This window comes from Pseudophryne corroboree, chromosome 2 (assembly GCF_028390025.1).
Source record: "Pseudophryne corroboree isolate aPseCor3 chromosome 2, aPseCor3.hap2, whole genome shotgun sequence".
NCBI classification, from domain to species: Eukaryota; Metazoa; Chordata; class Amphibia; order Anura; family Myobatrachidae; genus Pseudophryne; species Pseudophryne corroboree.
In genome coordinates, this window is record NC_086445.1 from 1,050,364,137 (window position 1) to 1,050,381,875 (window position 17,739).

General features: G+C 50.8%; 1 protein-coding gene across 2 annotated transcripts in view; it reads right to left on the bottom strand.

Annotated features, from left to right (window-relative positions):
* LOC134988659 (pregnancy-specific beta-1-glycoprotein 3-like) overlaps positions 1-17,739 on the bottom strand; it is a 270,727-nt gene that overhangs the window by 230,212 nt on the left and 22,776 nt on the right. For both annotated transcript variants that reach the window (XM_063950568.1, XM_063950567.1), the window contains exon 2: positions 2,114-2,485. In XM_063950568.1, coding sequence (XP_063806638.1) covers positions 2,114-2,485 — 372 coding nt within the window. The remainder of the gene's footprint in view (positions 1-2,113; positions 2,486-17,739) is intronic.

The window sequence follows — 17,739 nt, forward strand, 5'->3', positions numbered from 1 at the left end:
TCACAGAATCAGAACTAGAATTGTGTAAGTTTAATTCCAAGAATGGTGGTCATTCTGAGTTGATCGCTCGTTGCCGATTTTCGCAAAGGAGCGATTAATGTGAAAATGCGCATGCGCATGGTACGCAGTGCGCATGCGCTAAGTATTTTAGCTCAAAACTTAGTAGATTTACTCACGGCAGAATGAAGATTTTTCATCGTTGAAGTGATTGGAGTGTGATTGACAGGAAGTGGGTGTTTCTGGGCGGAAACTGACTGTTTTCTGGGAGTGTGCGGAAAAACGCAGGCGTGCCAGGATAAAACGCGGGAGTGTCTGGAGAAACGGGGGAGTGGCTGTCCGAACGCAGGGCGTGTTTGTGACGTCAAACCAGGAACGAAATGGCCTGAGCTGATCGCAGTGTAGGAGTAAGTCTCGAGCTACTCAGAAACTGCTAAGAATTTTCTATTCGCAATTCTGCTAATCTTTCGTTCGTAATTCTGCTAAGCAAAGATACACTCCCAGAGGGCGGCGGCCTAGCGTGTGCAATGCTGCTAAAATCAGCTAGCGAGCGAACAACTCGGAATCACCCCCAATATTTCAGAGCTTTAGTTACAAAAAAGTGTTACAAAGATTATTAAGTATATTTTAAAAATACACACAGATAATGGTACAATCTCCAACAAATGAAAATACAGAAAATCTTACTCACTCAAATGAACTTAGGTGGTTCTGTTGTGGGGGAATTTCACAGAATATTCAGTGGTCATTTCCAGCGTATAACTGCTGTCTTCCCCAAGAGATGCACACTCAGTCCCAGTGAGAGGGACAGATATAGCCCTCGGCTGCAGCAGCCCCCACCCTTGTGATTTTTAACCACTGCCCTGCTGGACACTAAAAATACACAATTTTTACATACTGTAGGTGCCTGGCAACAGACAAGGGGGAGGGGGTTTAGCCTAAAGGCACAGGAATCTCTTTCAAAGAGAGTAAGGTCTGTGAGGATCTGTACCTTGTCTCCCCTGAATGGTTTTATAACTAGCCAGGAAGTTTAGTGGCTTAGTCATCTAAACATGTGGAATTCCTTTATTCCCATCAGGTGTGATTGATCCAGACATCTCACCCTTATCAGGATTTATAACCTCTGGTCTGGTCATCGCACATGGAGCATTGCTTCCATCTTTAACTTTAGGGTCTGTAGATAAGAGTTGATATCAGGAAGACAGAATCTACTCTCTCTCTCCCCCAGCCTGGGTACATGTAGGTCAAACGCAGGACATAGCCTGTCAGCCATTTTGTCACAGAAACATAGGTTACATCTAAACTGAAAGAATACAAGATTTTTTTTATATATATATATATATATATATATATACAGTCACTTGAAATCATTATTGGTGATTATTTCTGTAGGTAATCACCACAGCTTAGATCACATATAATTTGTGATTCTCCTATCTGCGTTTAAACATGACACCACTGATAATTGGCAGCTTTGAAAAACAGCTGTATAGTAAATAAATCCCTCATGTAATCATATCAGTGCTGAGCTCTGGTGATGGTTTCACTTCCGGGGGGCCACACCGTAGTTATGTATGTACTGTATATAAACACTGCAATGTCCTGATAATCATCAATATGAAACTTTGCATCAGGGGTCACTTACCTGCAAGAGACATCTGCTTTGTAGCTGGAGATGTGTCTTACTGAGGATGCACTGCATCTCCAGGGTGCGGGATACACACACACTGCACACACATTTACTATAATCTACATCTCCAGGGGCGATATACACACACAGCGCACACACATTTACTATACTCCACATCTCCAGGCGCAGGGGGTACAGGTGAGACTAACATGAAGCAGTAACTGAGGCTCTTAGGGCACAGGCTATGTGTGTGTGAGAACATAGAGGAATCTGTGGCTCCCTGTATTATGAAGATGAACATTGGACAAAATATTCCCAGCATAAACCACACTACAAATCACCCCAAACATGCACACATCTGCCAGGCCACACCCAGTTTATGTAAGCCATACCCATTTCCTGTTTGGCCCTGCCCATATGTGGCTCTGTGATAGGGAACATTAGGAATGGATGAGAGTAAGCGGTGTAATACACAATGATACTTACCCTGTACATGCAGCGTATAATTAGCTGTTATTATAGTTGCTCCCGTTGATCGTGTGGTGACAGTAACTGTATAATCTCCAGCATTCTCCCTGGTGACATTATATAGGGTCAGATTCCCATCCTCTGATACATTGTAGTTATGAAATGATGTACCATTCCCTATATTCAGTGTACAGCGAATATTGTCAGCCAGTCTGTATTGTGCTGATGAATAGGAGCCAGTCCGCGCTGTTACATCTCTGTATCTCCAGTCAAACACATCACATTTCTGTGTGCCCTGATGATTTATAGTCACTGTGTGTCTCATGCTGAGGGTGACATTGGATCCGAGACGGGCGATGATGATGTCTCTCTGGTCACCGGGAGATTCTCCTGCACACAGAGAGAGAGAACATGTTACACTACAGTACTATGTACCAGTCACATCATACATATAGGTCAGCTTGGGTCATCTAGGCCTACATATGAGACCCCCATCTGCCAGGAGACATCATCCAGGTAACACCCCACACACACAGTCACTGGGGTCCTGAGAGTCAGTTAGAGACACTTGGGGCAAGGACGTAGCTACCTTAGGTATATTATTCTTTGGCGTTGGTGCCCTCTCGCTTGTTATGTGAACAATTGTAACCAGTGAGGTTCATTATTTTATTTCATGTTTAAATCCCTGTTTAGGGCCCTTGAGGCCCTTGAAGAGTGTATTCAGGCTAAGACTAGGTGCACACTTAACAATGTGTGTACCTGACCGATGGCAAGACCAATACAACGATGTATCATTCATGGCCACATTTCCATTGCATGCCATCATTGCCAAGATCATCCCATTGCGAGTGCAGCAAGCCTGACAGAACAACCCAGCAAATAACATGCAGGAGCACGAGTGGGAGTACACATTAGACGTTATGGCCGATATCATTCCAATCTGCTTTGGAGCGATTTATCGGATGATATATCATCTAATGTGTACCCAGCAAGCTATAGCTTCATATATAAACTGAGAGGCCTTTTCTAGTACCTGTCATTTGCATTATTGGGCATCTAATAGGCAGCACCGTACTGTATATGGATGTGTGCTCTATGTACAGCCTAGTTGTGTGTAATAGAGTTCTCGCAGTTCAGCCTTTATAGTTGCCGGAGAACTCACTGACACAGAGCTGGCTCAGGCTCCGCCCTCTGTTTTCCATAAGCAGTGGGCACACTATCTGAGCGCCCATAAGGAGTGGCTATTATGGCTGGTCAGAGAGGTGAGTGGGATAGTCTGCTCACACCCATCTCATGGCCGTACTCACAGCATAGGTCCACACTCCAGGTTACTTACCTCAGCTCCACCCCCACCATCCATCACTGGCTTTACCCCCTGACACTGCTCATGTCACATGCTACTGACCTCCTGAGCAGCTGCAGAGGCTGCTGGGAATTGTGGTCTGCCTGTGTAATGACTTGCACTGCAGCGTGATGCCCAGTGTAAGATGTAATACCTCGCATAGTGGAATACATGACCTTAAAATAGCATATGTAATAAAATTAACCAACTAAGTAAAATGTGTCTATAAGTGAAATAACGACACGGACAAAGAAACACCTTGGCTTAAAAGTCACAGCTTTTTATTCAATTATAACCTAAGAGGAAAGGTGGCCAGGAGACGCTACAATCTCACTTCTAGCCTTATCCGTTATACTAATCCATGGGGACAAGTACAACCTCCACCCTACTGACGCCCTAAAGTGGGGGGCTCATTTCACCTCTCGGATACAGTCTGATCGCTCCCGCACATGAAGTGCCCAGGTCCCTCGCACAGAGCAGTACAAACTTGTCAAGTAATCAAAGAGTACCCCTCAATGATCTCTTATGTCACAGAAAGCCCCTAAAATGCAGTGCTGTCCCACCACAGCAAAGGTGCCATGAGCCGTGGCCCCCCCACCAGACAGAGAACAAACTAATCCAAAAATTACAACAAATCCTTCATAAAGAAGCCAAGTCTCAAAGAATTAAGATGTACTCCATCAGGCCTGAAAAACCGCAAGGGGTCAAACCCCAAAAAACTATTCTGAACCACCTTCCTACCTATGGTCAAAACAAAACAAGAGACTGCAACATGAACCTTCCTCCACTGCCCTGTCCAATGCCTTGGGCTTAGGGACGCCCCTCCAAACAAAACGAGGAACCACTTCTGACCATACAATGTTCACAGGCAACCACCGAGTCCTGACGTTTGTCAGCAACTCCCTCAAAAGCACAATAAGCTCCACACCTTTAAAATTACCAATGTTATTGCCTCCTACATGTAGAACCAAACACTCGGGGACACCCCATTGCCCCACCGCCAAAAGCAGCAAAACCATTATTGCATCGCAACGAAGGCACAGAACAGCAAACCACTGCACCCGGCGACATGCCAACAACAACACAGCCCTCTGAGCAAGCCCATGTCGCTCAGACCAATAAATATTGGAATTGCCAACAAGCCAAACCTGCCCCAAATGATCCTCTTCCACTGTAAAAGAAAGAAAACCTAATTGATGACCCACCTCACCAAAACCAAGTTATGAAAAGAAACAACAAACTTTAACAAAGAAAACAAAGCGCCTAAACAAGGTAACCCAAGTGAAGGGGCAAAACAAAACGACCTCCAGTTAACCAAAAGGGTCTGAATCATGGCTCCCAAGAGGAAAAAACAAAAAGCACCTCTCACACCCCCATTTGTTGAATGCTAACCATTCCACAAATGGAGGGTAAACAAATTTTTTGGGTTTGCCCAGGAAGCGCAATTACAACTGGTCACAGCGCACATAAGACTTGTAAGCAGAGGACTTCCATCTCCCAAGAGTCTGCATGGCAGAAGGTGAAGCTCCAGCCGTCGCAGCAGAAGTTGCGGCCCCAATCCGAATGGAATGGGTACTGTAGGAACTTCCATCTAACCCCAAAGTAACTTTGCAACACTGAAGAACCGCTGCAAATTGAAACTGAGAGAGTGGCAACAAATCCGCGTGAACCAACCACTGATGATCGCCAGAGGGGCGACCAGCAGGTTAGCCGCTGTAAGGGAAACCAGGAAAATCGACACGTTTGCATGCGCAGGAAGTGTGACCCAGCGCTCCCTTCCCAATTAATCTGTCTTGGAGTAACTAAGCTTACAAAGAGACAACATATCCAGCAATAAAACCTCTCCAAAAAGCAAACCTGAAGTAACAGACACCCTACTGGAAGCAACAAGATCAATTACGCGGAAAGCGACAAAAAAAAACTGCCAAAAAAGTCAAACGAAAAAGGCCTGCCTTAAAAGCTACATTCGAAACCATACCAACCAATGCCTGCAACAGCTGCAAATCAATAGGCTTGCGTGAATCCACACTAGACGGATGCACCCTAGCCCAACCCTTAACGACCCTAGAAAGAACAAAAGACTTAGGGGATAATTCAGATCGGATCGCAACAGCAAATTTCTTAGCAAATGGACAAAACCATGTGCACTGCAGGTGGGGCAGATATAACATGTGCAGAGAGAGTTAGATTTGGGTGGGTTATATTAATTCTGTGCAGGGTAAATACTGGCTGCTTTATTCTTACACTGCAATTTAGATTTCAGTATGAACACACCGCACCCAAATCTATCTCTCTCTGCACATGTTACATCTGCCTCCCCTGCAGTGCACATGGTTTTGCCCATTTGCTAACAAATTTGCTGCTGTGATCAGATCTGAATTAGGCCCTTAGTTTGGTCTGATAAGCAATGCAACCTGCGAAAAAGTAAATCCCTGCCAGCACTGCAGACATGGAAGCCTTAGAGCAGACCCGCTGATAGTGCCACCAAACAAAAGCTAACAGAGGTCATGAACAGACTTACCCTCCACAGGAACACGCACAAGGTAAGCCTCACAATCCCGCCAGGCAGCACTGTAAGACCTCACTGTTGCCGGGGCCAAGGACTGATGCGCCAGGGACTCTAAGCCGGCCTGATAATCTGCCAGACAAATGGAGGGTAAGGGAACCCTACTGTAGAGGACTCCGGAGCCAACTCATGGAACCAAACTAAATTAAAGCGCGACAGAGCATCAGCAATCTCATTATTAGCCCCAGGTATAAGACGAGCCCAAAAGTGAATATTTGCCTCTAAACACAAAACTAAATGCCTCAACAGCAGCAAAGCCAGTGCAGAAGAAGCCCCTGATTATTAACGACATGCACAACAGCGAGGGTATCGCACTAAAAAAACCATACGCTGATTAGCCAAGGCCGCAGACCACAATTCAACGGCCACAATGATCGGAAAAGCTCTAGAAGCAACATTTTAGCCGTGAGACCTTCCAAAAACCAATCAGCCGGTCAAGGGTCCACACACCATTCCCTGTTGATATATTGTAGGCCCCAAATCCAAACCCTCCTGCCGCATCAGTAAAAAGCTGCAAGGTAGCACTGGCAACTGGCAGCTCAGGCCAAATCCTCTCTCACCATTGAAGTTCGACAAGAACCTCACCCAAACCCGAAGGTCATCCTTAATCTCAGAACACAAACATATATGATGATACGGCAGGGTTGCCCCGACAGTGGCCCTTTCCAATTTTCTACAGAAAACACGCCCCATGGGAAGAGCGGAGCTGCTGCACATGCCCAGTGATAGCAGCTTCTTCTACCAAGTGTGATGTGTGTGTGGATCTGAGTCCTCAATCAGTGCACTGTATCAGAGAGGGTTGCAAGGGAGAAGAGACAGGAGCCTTACCATGAGGTGGGAGAATGTGTGCTTAGAAAGTGCAGTTCTTTCTCTTTCTGGTTCTGTTATGTTTGTGTATTTATTATGGGATGATTAACCTTTTCCTGACCAGTTATATTTATATATAATAACTATGTTTGATGCAGCCTGTACTAAAGACCAGCTATAGTGTTAAACATGAATATTGTATTCCATACAGTTTCCAGTGTACAAAAAGACCAATGTGTTGTTGTTTTTTTTAAATATCTTTATTGTACAAATATTACATTTACAAAGTAATAATAATAATAAGCCGCTAATAACTTTATTGTGATTACATAAACCTTTTATTTAAGCTAGCTTATCACTAAATAAAACCACACCACACACTGAAATAAAGACACGGACACAGTAGCTGGAGTTAAAGGTCAGACGATGTTTATTAATCGCTGACCAACTCTTTAAACTAATAATTGAGGCCGAATTAGAATTGAATTGAATATATATTAACTTTAGTTTGGAGGATGGCAAACAGAAAACCGCTGCCAAACACCAGCACCCGTCACCTAGATGACAAACCACCAAACCAAGGAGGGGAGTACACATACCCCGCCTCCTTCCCGCATAACCCGCATTGTGCTGGCCTTACCCCTCTTTCTCTGGCAAACGTTCGGTTCCCGCAGGGGAACGTCTAAATGTCCAACCGCAAGAAAAGGACACACCTGCCGTCCATTTAAAGAGTGAGCCCCACAATGACCACTTATGCCTGTGTGACAGCTGGTTGGCAGCGACTTCCCGCCACCAAGGTTTACCAAACCGCCACCGCCATCCGCAAACAGAACATCAACCAAACCAGAAACTAACTAGCTCTAACGAAAAAGACCGAAAATATCCTCCAGAAAAAACTGCACTCCTTCCGGAGAAAGGTGAACCCCATCGTCTCTATAGAACTGCCTGTTCCGCAGCACCAGCAGAGGATGCTTGATTGCCACTCCGCCTATGGCCTTGACAAAAAGAGACACCGTAGAATTCACCTTTTTGCGTGCTTTCTCCAGCGCCGAGAAACGTACCGCACCACGCCAATGGAAACGGGGCACCATTTCCGACCAGACGATGCATACCCCAGGCCAGTGACAACGTATCGCCACCACATCCGCCTTTATAGACAAAATCAAGTCTATGCCTTTAACTCGGCCCAGATCATTACCACCCAGATGAATGATAATACAACTGGGGCGACCCCAGCGGCGCTCCCGAGAAAAAAGGACGCGCAACAGATCACCCCATAACATACCCCTAACACCTAACCATCTAAATTGCCGGGACCCAAAAATCTCAGTCGCCCTAGATGCCATGGGATGTTTCTCCGCCCAAAAAATATATGAATGACCAACCATCCATATGTGGTCTCCAAAATTGCTGACAGCTGTAAAAGAAAATATCCTAATGTCAGATTATGCACATAATCCGTAACTTAAACACAACGTAACAAAATTAAACCAAAGTGAAGGAGAAAACTCAAAAAACCTCCCGTGGACCTTGATAGAACGGCCAATTGAAATTAGGCCCCCTCGGAGGAAAAACTTTAAAAATTCACTTCACACCCTCGATTCCTGAACGGTAAGCGTTCAAAAACCGACGAGTAAACACGTTTTTGGGTTAGCGCAACAGGCGCACTTATAACTTATCTATACGGACATAGGACTTATAGGAGGCCGACCTCCAGCGACCCAACTCCCGAATAGCCGCAGGTGATGAACCAGCAGCCGCCGCATGGGTAGCCGCCCCAATCCGAAAGGAATGAGTACCGAAGTCCGCCTCCTGCAAGCCCAGCGCCGTCAAACATTTCTTGAACACAGATGCAAACTGAAACTTTGTCAGAGGGTCAGACTGCGCGTGCACCAGCAACTGGTTGCCCCCCGGAGGTCTTAACCGCACATACTCTTGCGTCAACCGCAGCGGGCAAACGCCCGGTTCCTCCTGAGCCTCCAAGGACAACCAGCGACCCCGACCTGTTTGATCTGTCTTGGATCGCACAATCCTACAGAGCAACAGGCCCTCCTGCAAGCGCACATTCTCGTAGAGCAGACCCGATTCCCGGGACGTCTTGCTGCCCGCCACTAACTCGCTCACCCGGAAAGCCCCGAAAAAGGCCAGGGCATACGCGCTACTAAACAATGCCACCTCAAATTCCGAGGACGCAATCCGAGGTAGCACACGCAGCAATTCTGCTAGCAGCTGCAATGTTATAGGCCTACGTGAATCCGCAGGCGCCGGGTGCAACTTAGCCCAACCTTTCAGCGCTCTGGAAAGGACAAACGACCCCGTGGGGTCCGTCATCCCGTGGAGCCGCGAGTGAAAGGCGATGCCCGCAAGGGCAGTAGCCATGGCCGCTTTTGACCTACCGTTTTGGTAATGCTCCCAAACAAAGGTCAACAGGGCGTCGGCCGAGGACTCACCTGCTACCCCGTACCTACTCTGAAAGGCTGACCAATCCCGCCATGCAGCATCATACGCTCGTAGAGTGGAGGGAGCCAGAGCACACCTGGCTAAAGCAGTTAAACCGCTTCGACCATCTGCCAGACAGAAGGTGGGCACTGTAACCCCTCTGCCTCCGCTCCCGGAACCAACGTCCTGAATTTGTCAAATTGGAAACGGGACAATGCATCCGCAATTCCATTGTCAACTCCAGGAACGTGGCGAGCCCTAAAATTAATATTGCGCTGCAAACAAACCAACACTAAATGCCTTAGCAATCGCAGCGCCTGCGGAGATGAGGAACGCTGGTTATTAATCGCATGTACTACCCCCAAGTTGTCGCAAAGAAACAAGATGTCCCTATTTGCGAACCGTCCGGCCCATAACTCAAGCGCCACTAAGATCGGGAACAATTCCAGCAACAGAAGGTTCTTGGTGAACCCGCGCGTTACCCAAGATGCCGGCCAAGCCGCAGCGCACCATGCGCCAGCGAAGAACGCGCCAAACCCTCGACTGCCTGAAGCATCCGTGAACAATTGCAGCTGCTTACTAGAACAACAAGGAGCGGGCCACAAAACTTCCCTGTTGAAGGACACCAGGAAAGAGACCCAAATCCGCAAATCATCCTTGATCTCGCGGGAAAGGTACACAGAGTGATTCTGCCGTACCGTCCCCGCCGTGGCCCGCTCGAGTTTGCGACAGAAAATCCTACCCATGGGGATAATCCGACACGCAAAATTGAGAGAACCGAGCAAGGACTGCACCTGCTTAAGCCGAACCCTGCGTTTTCCTAAACAGTCTGTAATTAAACCCAATAGCTTCCGCACCTTATCCTCGGGCAAGCGACAGCACCCCCCTACCGTGTCAATCTCGATACCTAAATAGCTAAGACAAGTGCAAGGGCCCTCGCACTTATCTTGCGCAACCGGCACCCCTTACGCGCAGAATAACGACCTGGCCACCGAGAGAATGTCCCCACAGACCGAACTGTCCCCGGGCCCAACAAAGAGAAAGTCGTCCAGGTAGTGAGCCACCCCCAGCTGTCCGGAGGCGGTCAGGACGCACCAGTGCAAAAATGTGCTAAAGCACTCAAAGTAGGCGCAGGAGACAGAGCAACCCATGGGGAGACACCGATCCACGTAGAATTCGCCCCCTATTTTGAAACCCAGGAACCGTAGGGAATCTGGGTGTAGCGGGAGTAGACGAAAGGCCGACTACACGTCCAATTTCGCCAACAGACTCCCCGGACCACAATCCCGCACCAAGCGCAGCGCGTCGTCAAAAGACTGATATCGTACCCTGCACTTGGCCTCCGGGATAGCGTCGTTGACCGACAATCCCGGCGGGTGCGACAAGTGCTGTATCAAACTAAACTTGCCCACGGCCTTCTTGGGCACCACCCCTACTGGGGAAATGCACAAGGAGGGCAGCGGGGGAAAGGCGTAAGGCCCGGCCATGCGCCCCAGCCCAATCTCCCCGTCAACCTTCCGCCGGACTTCCTGTGGGAATTCGCGAGCCGATCTCAAATTCTGGCGCGCAACCACATACACCGAATCCGAAATTGGCAAACGAAAACCGTGCCGAAAGCCCTCCAAGAGAAACGATGCCGCCGACTCATCGGGGTACAAGGTAAGCCAGCGCTGCAACTCGGGAACTAGAATCGGGGAGAAGGCCTTACTTGCCAGTTCCCCCGGCCTCGGTGGAAGCGGCGGGCTTACTGCCTGTCGCCGCGGTGCACTCCTTGGCCGGGTGACTTGCTCCGCACAACCTACATGAGTGGCGAAAACGACAACCCGTTCCTTTGACGCACTTGCCGTCGTTGTAGGCAAAGCACTTGCCTTTCCCCGTCAATCGGGAACCCGCCGCCCCGGGCGCCCCGGGCTTCTTGGCCGTGACGTCCGGGGTGGGTTTGACCTGCTGCGTGACCTCCAACCACACCTCCACATCCTTAAAACCCGCGGGGAGGATGGGGTTGCCATCCTGATTGCGACGAAACTTCTCGTCGTAATCCCGCCAAGCGGAACCCTTGGATTTCAAGTACATATCGTGTACCAGAAACAAATATTTAACCAAGTTGGCATACTCCGAGGGCCGAGATTCCGTGTAGCAAGCCGTGAACACCAAAAACCCCCGCAGCCACTGGTGAAAATTGCGAAACGCACTTTCCCCAATACCGCCCGGCTTCTTGGCTGCGTCAAAGCCTTGCCGCATTTCCTCCGTAAGGGTGAATATGTCTACATACTTCCCCTTACGGATTTTTTCCCGCATGCGCTTGCGAACCCCCCTTGTAACTGCAGTGTTGGCGCAATGTACCATCTCCCCATAACTGGGGGGGTCAGGGGGGACCACCTGCGCAGGAGCGGCCACCCTATGCGCCTCCTTAGCCATTCGCCGCGCGATGAGTCTAGCTAATTTACGCGGGCGCCGCGGAGAGCCGGATGAAACGCTGCTAGAAGATGAGGAACTACAAGTTGTAACGTGTAAAGGAATGTTTAGCTCACCGGAGTTCGAAGGACCCGGAACCGCGTCGTCCGCTGCACCCGCCTCCGCTGATGGCCGCACCTCCACGTTCGAAGTCGCGGTCGTCCGCGACCCTCGCCTCCTGCCGGGCGTAGCCCCTGAATTGGATGGGACCTGTGAGGGAGAAACAGAGGGGACAACAGGCACAGGGGGAACCAACACATCATTAACAAGTGGCTGAACCTGCGGAGGCGGAGGGCCCGCCCCGCCGCTCCGCGGCGGATGGCCGCCTGGAAGCTGCAGGGAGGGGGCCCCCACCGAGGAGTACCCGACCGACTGTGTAAAGGCCGCCCCGCTCACTGCACCAAAACTCGCGGGGTAAGACGGCCGCCACGCAGTATGCGGCGGGCAGGCGCTTGCCCCCGCCCATCCGGATGACACCGGAAGGAACTGAGGGGGCGCTGGGAGAGGGGGCCAACCCTGCGCCACCTGACACCCACCGCCCGGTGACTGCCCTGACTGCAGGCCCGCAAAGGCCGGAAAGGGCACCGCGACTCGGGGGCCACCGACCGACCATGTGGACTGCACGCCGGCGCCCGCGCCGGACCCGTGCGGGGAAAATTGTGTGCCGGACACCGTCATGAAGCCCATGGAAGGCATGCTGGCGGCTAAGGGGAATGCCGGTGCCGGAGGCCACGAAAAACCCCCGGGGAAGGACCGGCTCCCCGCGAAGCCTGGCTGCGCTGCTAACGAAAGCGCCCCGCCGGGCGTCATGTAAGCCGCCGAGACGGACGACTGCGTGGACCCGAACTGAAAAGGACCGGGCAGGGCGTGGGGAGGGGTTTGAAACCCTACAAACGAGGGCGCCGCTAATGTCGGCGGGCGGCTGACGACCAGGGGCCGCTCGAGCAGGCCCCCGAGGCCGGCGGGAAACCCTGCCATGTGACTGCCGCCGGGGCGGGTGCGGCAGCAGCCGCTGCCACGTCCCCCGCCCCAGCAACACCAGGCCCAAAAAGCCCCACATTAGTGCCATCGTCCTGGTATGTGCTAGGCCCCTCACAAGAGAGGGGTAAACTGGGGTCCTGCGTTGTCCCGAGGACAGCGGGAGCCACTACCCGCTGCCCCGGGCTCATATTCCCCCGCTGATCATTGTCCCCCCCCCCTCGCCCCCCGCAGCTCTGCCGCGGCCGTCCGGCACCACTTGTGCCCCCAGGACGCCGCCGAGAGCCGTCCGCGGGGATGGAGGAGGAGGACCGGAGCTGCACATTGCGTTGAGAGAGGGAGGGTGAGGAGAGGTCTGGCCTGCTGAGAGCGCCGGGGCACGCGGCCCGACCGGGCCGCGCGTCACGGCGCCACGTGACGAGCGGCCGCTGGCCGCTTGTCTCCGTACGGCTGGGAAGCGGGCTGTAACTGCCCGCCCCCGCCGCCTGTCTGCAGCAGGAGAAAGGCCTCTCTGAAGCGCTATGCTCGGGGAACGGGAGCGGAGGGCGCTCCCCGCCTCCACGAGGCGACGGGGGGGGGGCTGAACGTCTGGGTCGCGGCATAGCGGAGGGAGGGAGACGCTGGTAACAGCCCAAGGCACCTGGCAAGACAATGCACAGCACAGAGAGGGAGCAACAGGTGTGATATAGTGAAGGCAATGAAATTTAACGAATTAATAGCAAGTTGAATAAGCAATGATATACTTATCCTTCCTGGGCATAAACTGAATGGCAAGAGGAAGTCTAGCAAAATGGCCACCACCTATATACTAACCTAAGACCCTCCTCTTCATCTTGATGCACAACCCTCTAATCCAATAGGAAAAAACCAACCGGGAAAACTTATCTGCCTAGCAACTGCTTAGTCATTTAAACAACCAATCACAAAAAGTTGATCGCTTATATGGCCTCAGGCTTATGCAGCCTTCAGCTTATCTAATAATAATAATAAAATTATAACATTTACGTCATGTTATCTTTCAACTATTGAGACTAAGATCATTTTGTTTTGTATACAGTATATACATATATATTATCTTATGTTACAGGATGTGGCGAGACCCCAAACCACTAATAAAAAGAGATAGTGGGGGTCATTCTGACCTGATCTCACGCTGCAGTTTATCGCAGCGGTGCGATTGGGTCAGAACTGCACATGCGATTTGCACTTCTGCGGAGGGGCTGGCACGGACATGCGGGGCGGGATAGCCCTGTGCTGGGCGTCCCCCCGCATGTCAGTGTGACTAATCGTAGCTGTGCTAAATTTAGCACAGCTACGATCATCTCGGAATGACCCCCAGCATCCCTAGGGAATTCTTCCTATGTTCTCTTATTGTTATTATGCTGTTATTTCACACTCCATTTCATTCCATCTTATTGTAGTAAAACATTCTCTAATACGTATTTGGGTTTGTTCAGACAAAGTTTGTATGTTTCTCCCCCATATCTCAAAAAATGTCACAGATTTTTTTTGCTTTCTGAGTAGATGCCTCCACCCAATCCATTAGGAATATGTAATAGAGTTTATCTAGAAATATAGACATAGAAGGACTCTGTGTTTGAATTCACATTTGCATAATTGCTTTCCTTGCCGCCACCGAGATTAAAAGGAATAGTCTGCGGTGATCTACAGAATCGCTTTGGTTCTCAGGCAATATACTAAAAATAGCCCATTCCCCATTTACATGGAAGCCTCTTTCTATATATAAGGTAATGAAGCCTTCTATTCTTCTCCAAAACCTCCTAATCACTGGACATTCCCATAGGCAGTGGGTAGGATCGGCCCCCATTTCCCCACATTTTGGGCAGTTACAAATAGTAGATAGACCTACTGTATCTCCCTCCTTCTCAGTGGGGATAAATATGCCCTATGGTATGTTTTAAGGAACATCTCCATATAAGTAGGTACTGGAAGTGTTTTGGAGATCTTTTCCAATTCACCATAGAGGACATTTATCGTCAAATTCGGAAAAGCTCTCCTTCCATCTACCAATCCCTGTCTCTGTGTCCCTGATGTCAAATAATCTTCTTAAAAGTGAATAATAAAGTGGGGGGGCGTGGCCTGGCTGTATCCCTGAGCAGACGTGCTGCAGCAGGGCTCCGGAGAATACAGCCTATAAACCCACTTTACTGCAGCCAAACCCGGACTGGACCACCCCTAAGTGGTGTATTGACGACAGGGAGTGCACAGCTGCGTGACCCCGGGAAGCGGCGAGACACTACAGGCCGCTCCGGTGACGCGGCCTACGCCGGCCACTGAAGCCGGGGCCTTGAGTTTGAAGACGGCCCGGCGGGAAGCTCCGGACTGGCGCGCAGCAGCAACGGGACCCAGACGGCGCTCCACGGACATCCCTTGAGCCCCCTGACCACCTGGAGACTTTCCACAGACCCTCAGGTACATTAAAATAAAGGGGAAATCCGCCAAAAACCCGCAGGCTCCACAAACAAACCTGCACCTTTCAGCCTGTCACAGCAGCGGCGGCCATCTTGGCTTCCAAGCCACAGTGCACACAAGCTGCACAGAGAAAGGGGCTCCTTTACTCACTCTTCCTTACTGAAAAAAGCCCATTACACACCCAAGGCTGCCACATCAACTAAATTACACTCACTCCCCATTGCTTACTGGGGTGCCTGGTGTTAAAGAGCAAGGCTAAACTGATTTATGCCGACCTGTCTAACAAAAAATCCGGAGCTCGGGGGCGTGACCTAGCCAGCAATAGGGAAAGCTGTGACCCTGTGGAGCTCCAGGCTAAATCCCACACCAAACGTGCCCTGGCCTAACTTAATCACACTTGGCCGGCCTCTACCTATAAACCCAGACTTGCTGACCCGTCCGGCACCAAGAGCCGGGAGCTGCGGAGTCGGGGGGGGGGCCTGCTTTGCCCCCTGCAGATTGCGGCCTACCTTCGGTGTTGGAGCCGGGGCCTCGATTTCTGTGACGGGCCGTCGTAGCGACCCGTCTGCTGGACCCAGACCATCCCGCCTCCCGCCACGGATTATCTGCTCCACTCTCCTGATACCCTCCGCTGCGGGGGCCATCGCCGCGCTGCCTGCAGACACCCCCGGGAGCCGCAGACCGCTGAGTCCGTCTGAGGTGAGGGCTGCTGAGAGCGGCGGCGGCCATCTTGCGGTTGGCGCCGCCACATACTCCACCACTGCTGCGGTTGCTGAGACGGTTCTATCAGGGGTCCCCAAGCCTGGCACCACACCCGCAACACCCCCTGTGCTGACACTGTACTCCGGTGGCTGTAAACATACAATAGACCCGCAGGACGAGACATCTCCGGCGGCCATATTGGGATTGGCGCCATCACAAATCCTGTTCCCCAGCTTCCACCTTCCACAGTGCAGGGACAGCAGAACTGTGAGAACTACTGGGCCTCCCTACATTACCCCACAAGCTAGCTTTCTAGCCGAGGCCCGCTGGTCCAACCTGACCTGTCCGCGACCTGGTGACCTCCAAACTGCCTCTCCCTCGCACTCACCACCAGCGTCACCTGCGACCGTCACAAATCCCCCCGCCCTATCATCAATCTAGAGGCCTCCGGAGGAGATTGACGGTGACTCGCTGGCCGCTGTCCATAATACCGGGCGACTATTGCTGCTGATACGCTCCTACACCCAATCACCCACCCCTAGGTGGCTCCTGGACACTAAGCGTACCACTCCTTCGGTCCAAGTCTCCTCACACGACCGAAACCGCCGCACTCTCCAGCACTGTACCTATTTCCATCATTGTCGTACTCACAAACGGCACCGACTGGGTATACCTCAACTCTCTAAGACGCCCACCAATTCGCATGCTCCACTGATCACATCATAACTAAGCCCTCCAGTGGTTCCCTCTCTGGCGACTAAATAACCCTACTCTACCCTCCTACCTCAACGCTCTGTGTGGTCCCCCCTTTTTTTTTTTTTTCTCCCACACTCATTCACCAAGGTGCAATCATGTCCAAACCTAACCCGAACACAAGAAGACGTGCGGGTACAGATATTTCTCAACACTTCACCAAAACCGACAAGGGCGACAAACCCTCCCTACCCTCTGGCCCTCCCTCTCCCAGCCTATCCTTTCCAGGTGGAGACGACCCACTACCCTCGCCCGCCCCATCGACTAAAGAGGATATCATGGCTCTGAAGTCGCTCATAATGGACTTTAAAGAATCACTAGAAACCAAACTCGACAGAGCAGTTACCTCTATTAGGTCAGATATCTCTTCCTTATCCTCCAGAACCTCCAAACTGGAAGCCAGACAAGACGTTCTACAAAAAGACCACATAGAAACGGTCAGGCATATAGACCATCTCATCCAAGATATAACAGAGCTCAGATCCAAAAACGAGGACCTGGAAAATCGCGAAAGGAAAAATTACCTCAGAATCCGCAACATTCCAGAGTCCATTCTTCCGACAGCCCTCGAAACATACCTCCAAAGGCTGTTCTCCACTCTGTTACCAAGTGCAGATTCTCGGGAGCTGCCTCTGGAGAGAGCTCACAGAGCCCTCCGCCCTAGACCCCGAGACGGCGAGCCCCCGAGAGACGTCATCATGCGCTTCCTTAACTTCAAGGACAAAGAGATGGTCCTTCTCCCGACCCGGGGCAAGCCACATATAATGTTTGAGGATGTCAAACTGCAATTTTTTCAGGACTTAGCCCCCTCCACCATACTTAAAAGAAGAGAACTCAGAGATCTAACATCAGCTCTCCGCACACGAGGTATCCGCTACCGCTGGGGCTTCCCCTTCAAACTCCTGATCGAGTATAATGGGAAGACAGTCGTCATTAAAGACCCGAGAGACGGAAATGACTTCCTATCCCACCTGGAGGACTCTGACCCACTTGCCGACCACACCTCTGACCTTCCATCACCCTGATTGCCTCAGCACCTATAATTACAAAGACGCTTTGTTCATTATACTGTTATAATACCTCTATTGACTACTTTACCTGTTTTAGCTTCACATCTTGACCGTTCCATGAACATACTGTATATTGTCTGCCCTTACCTTTCTCCAACCC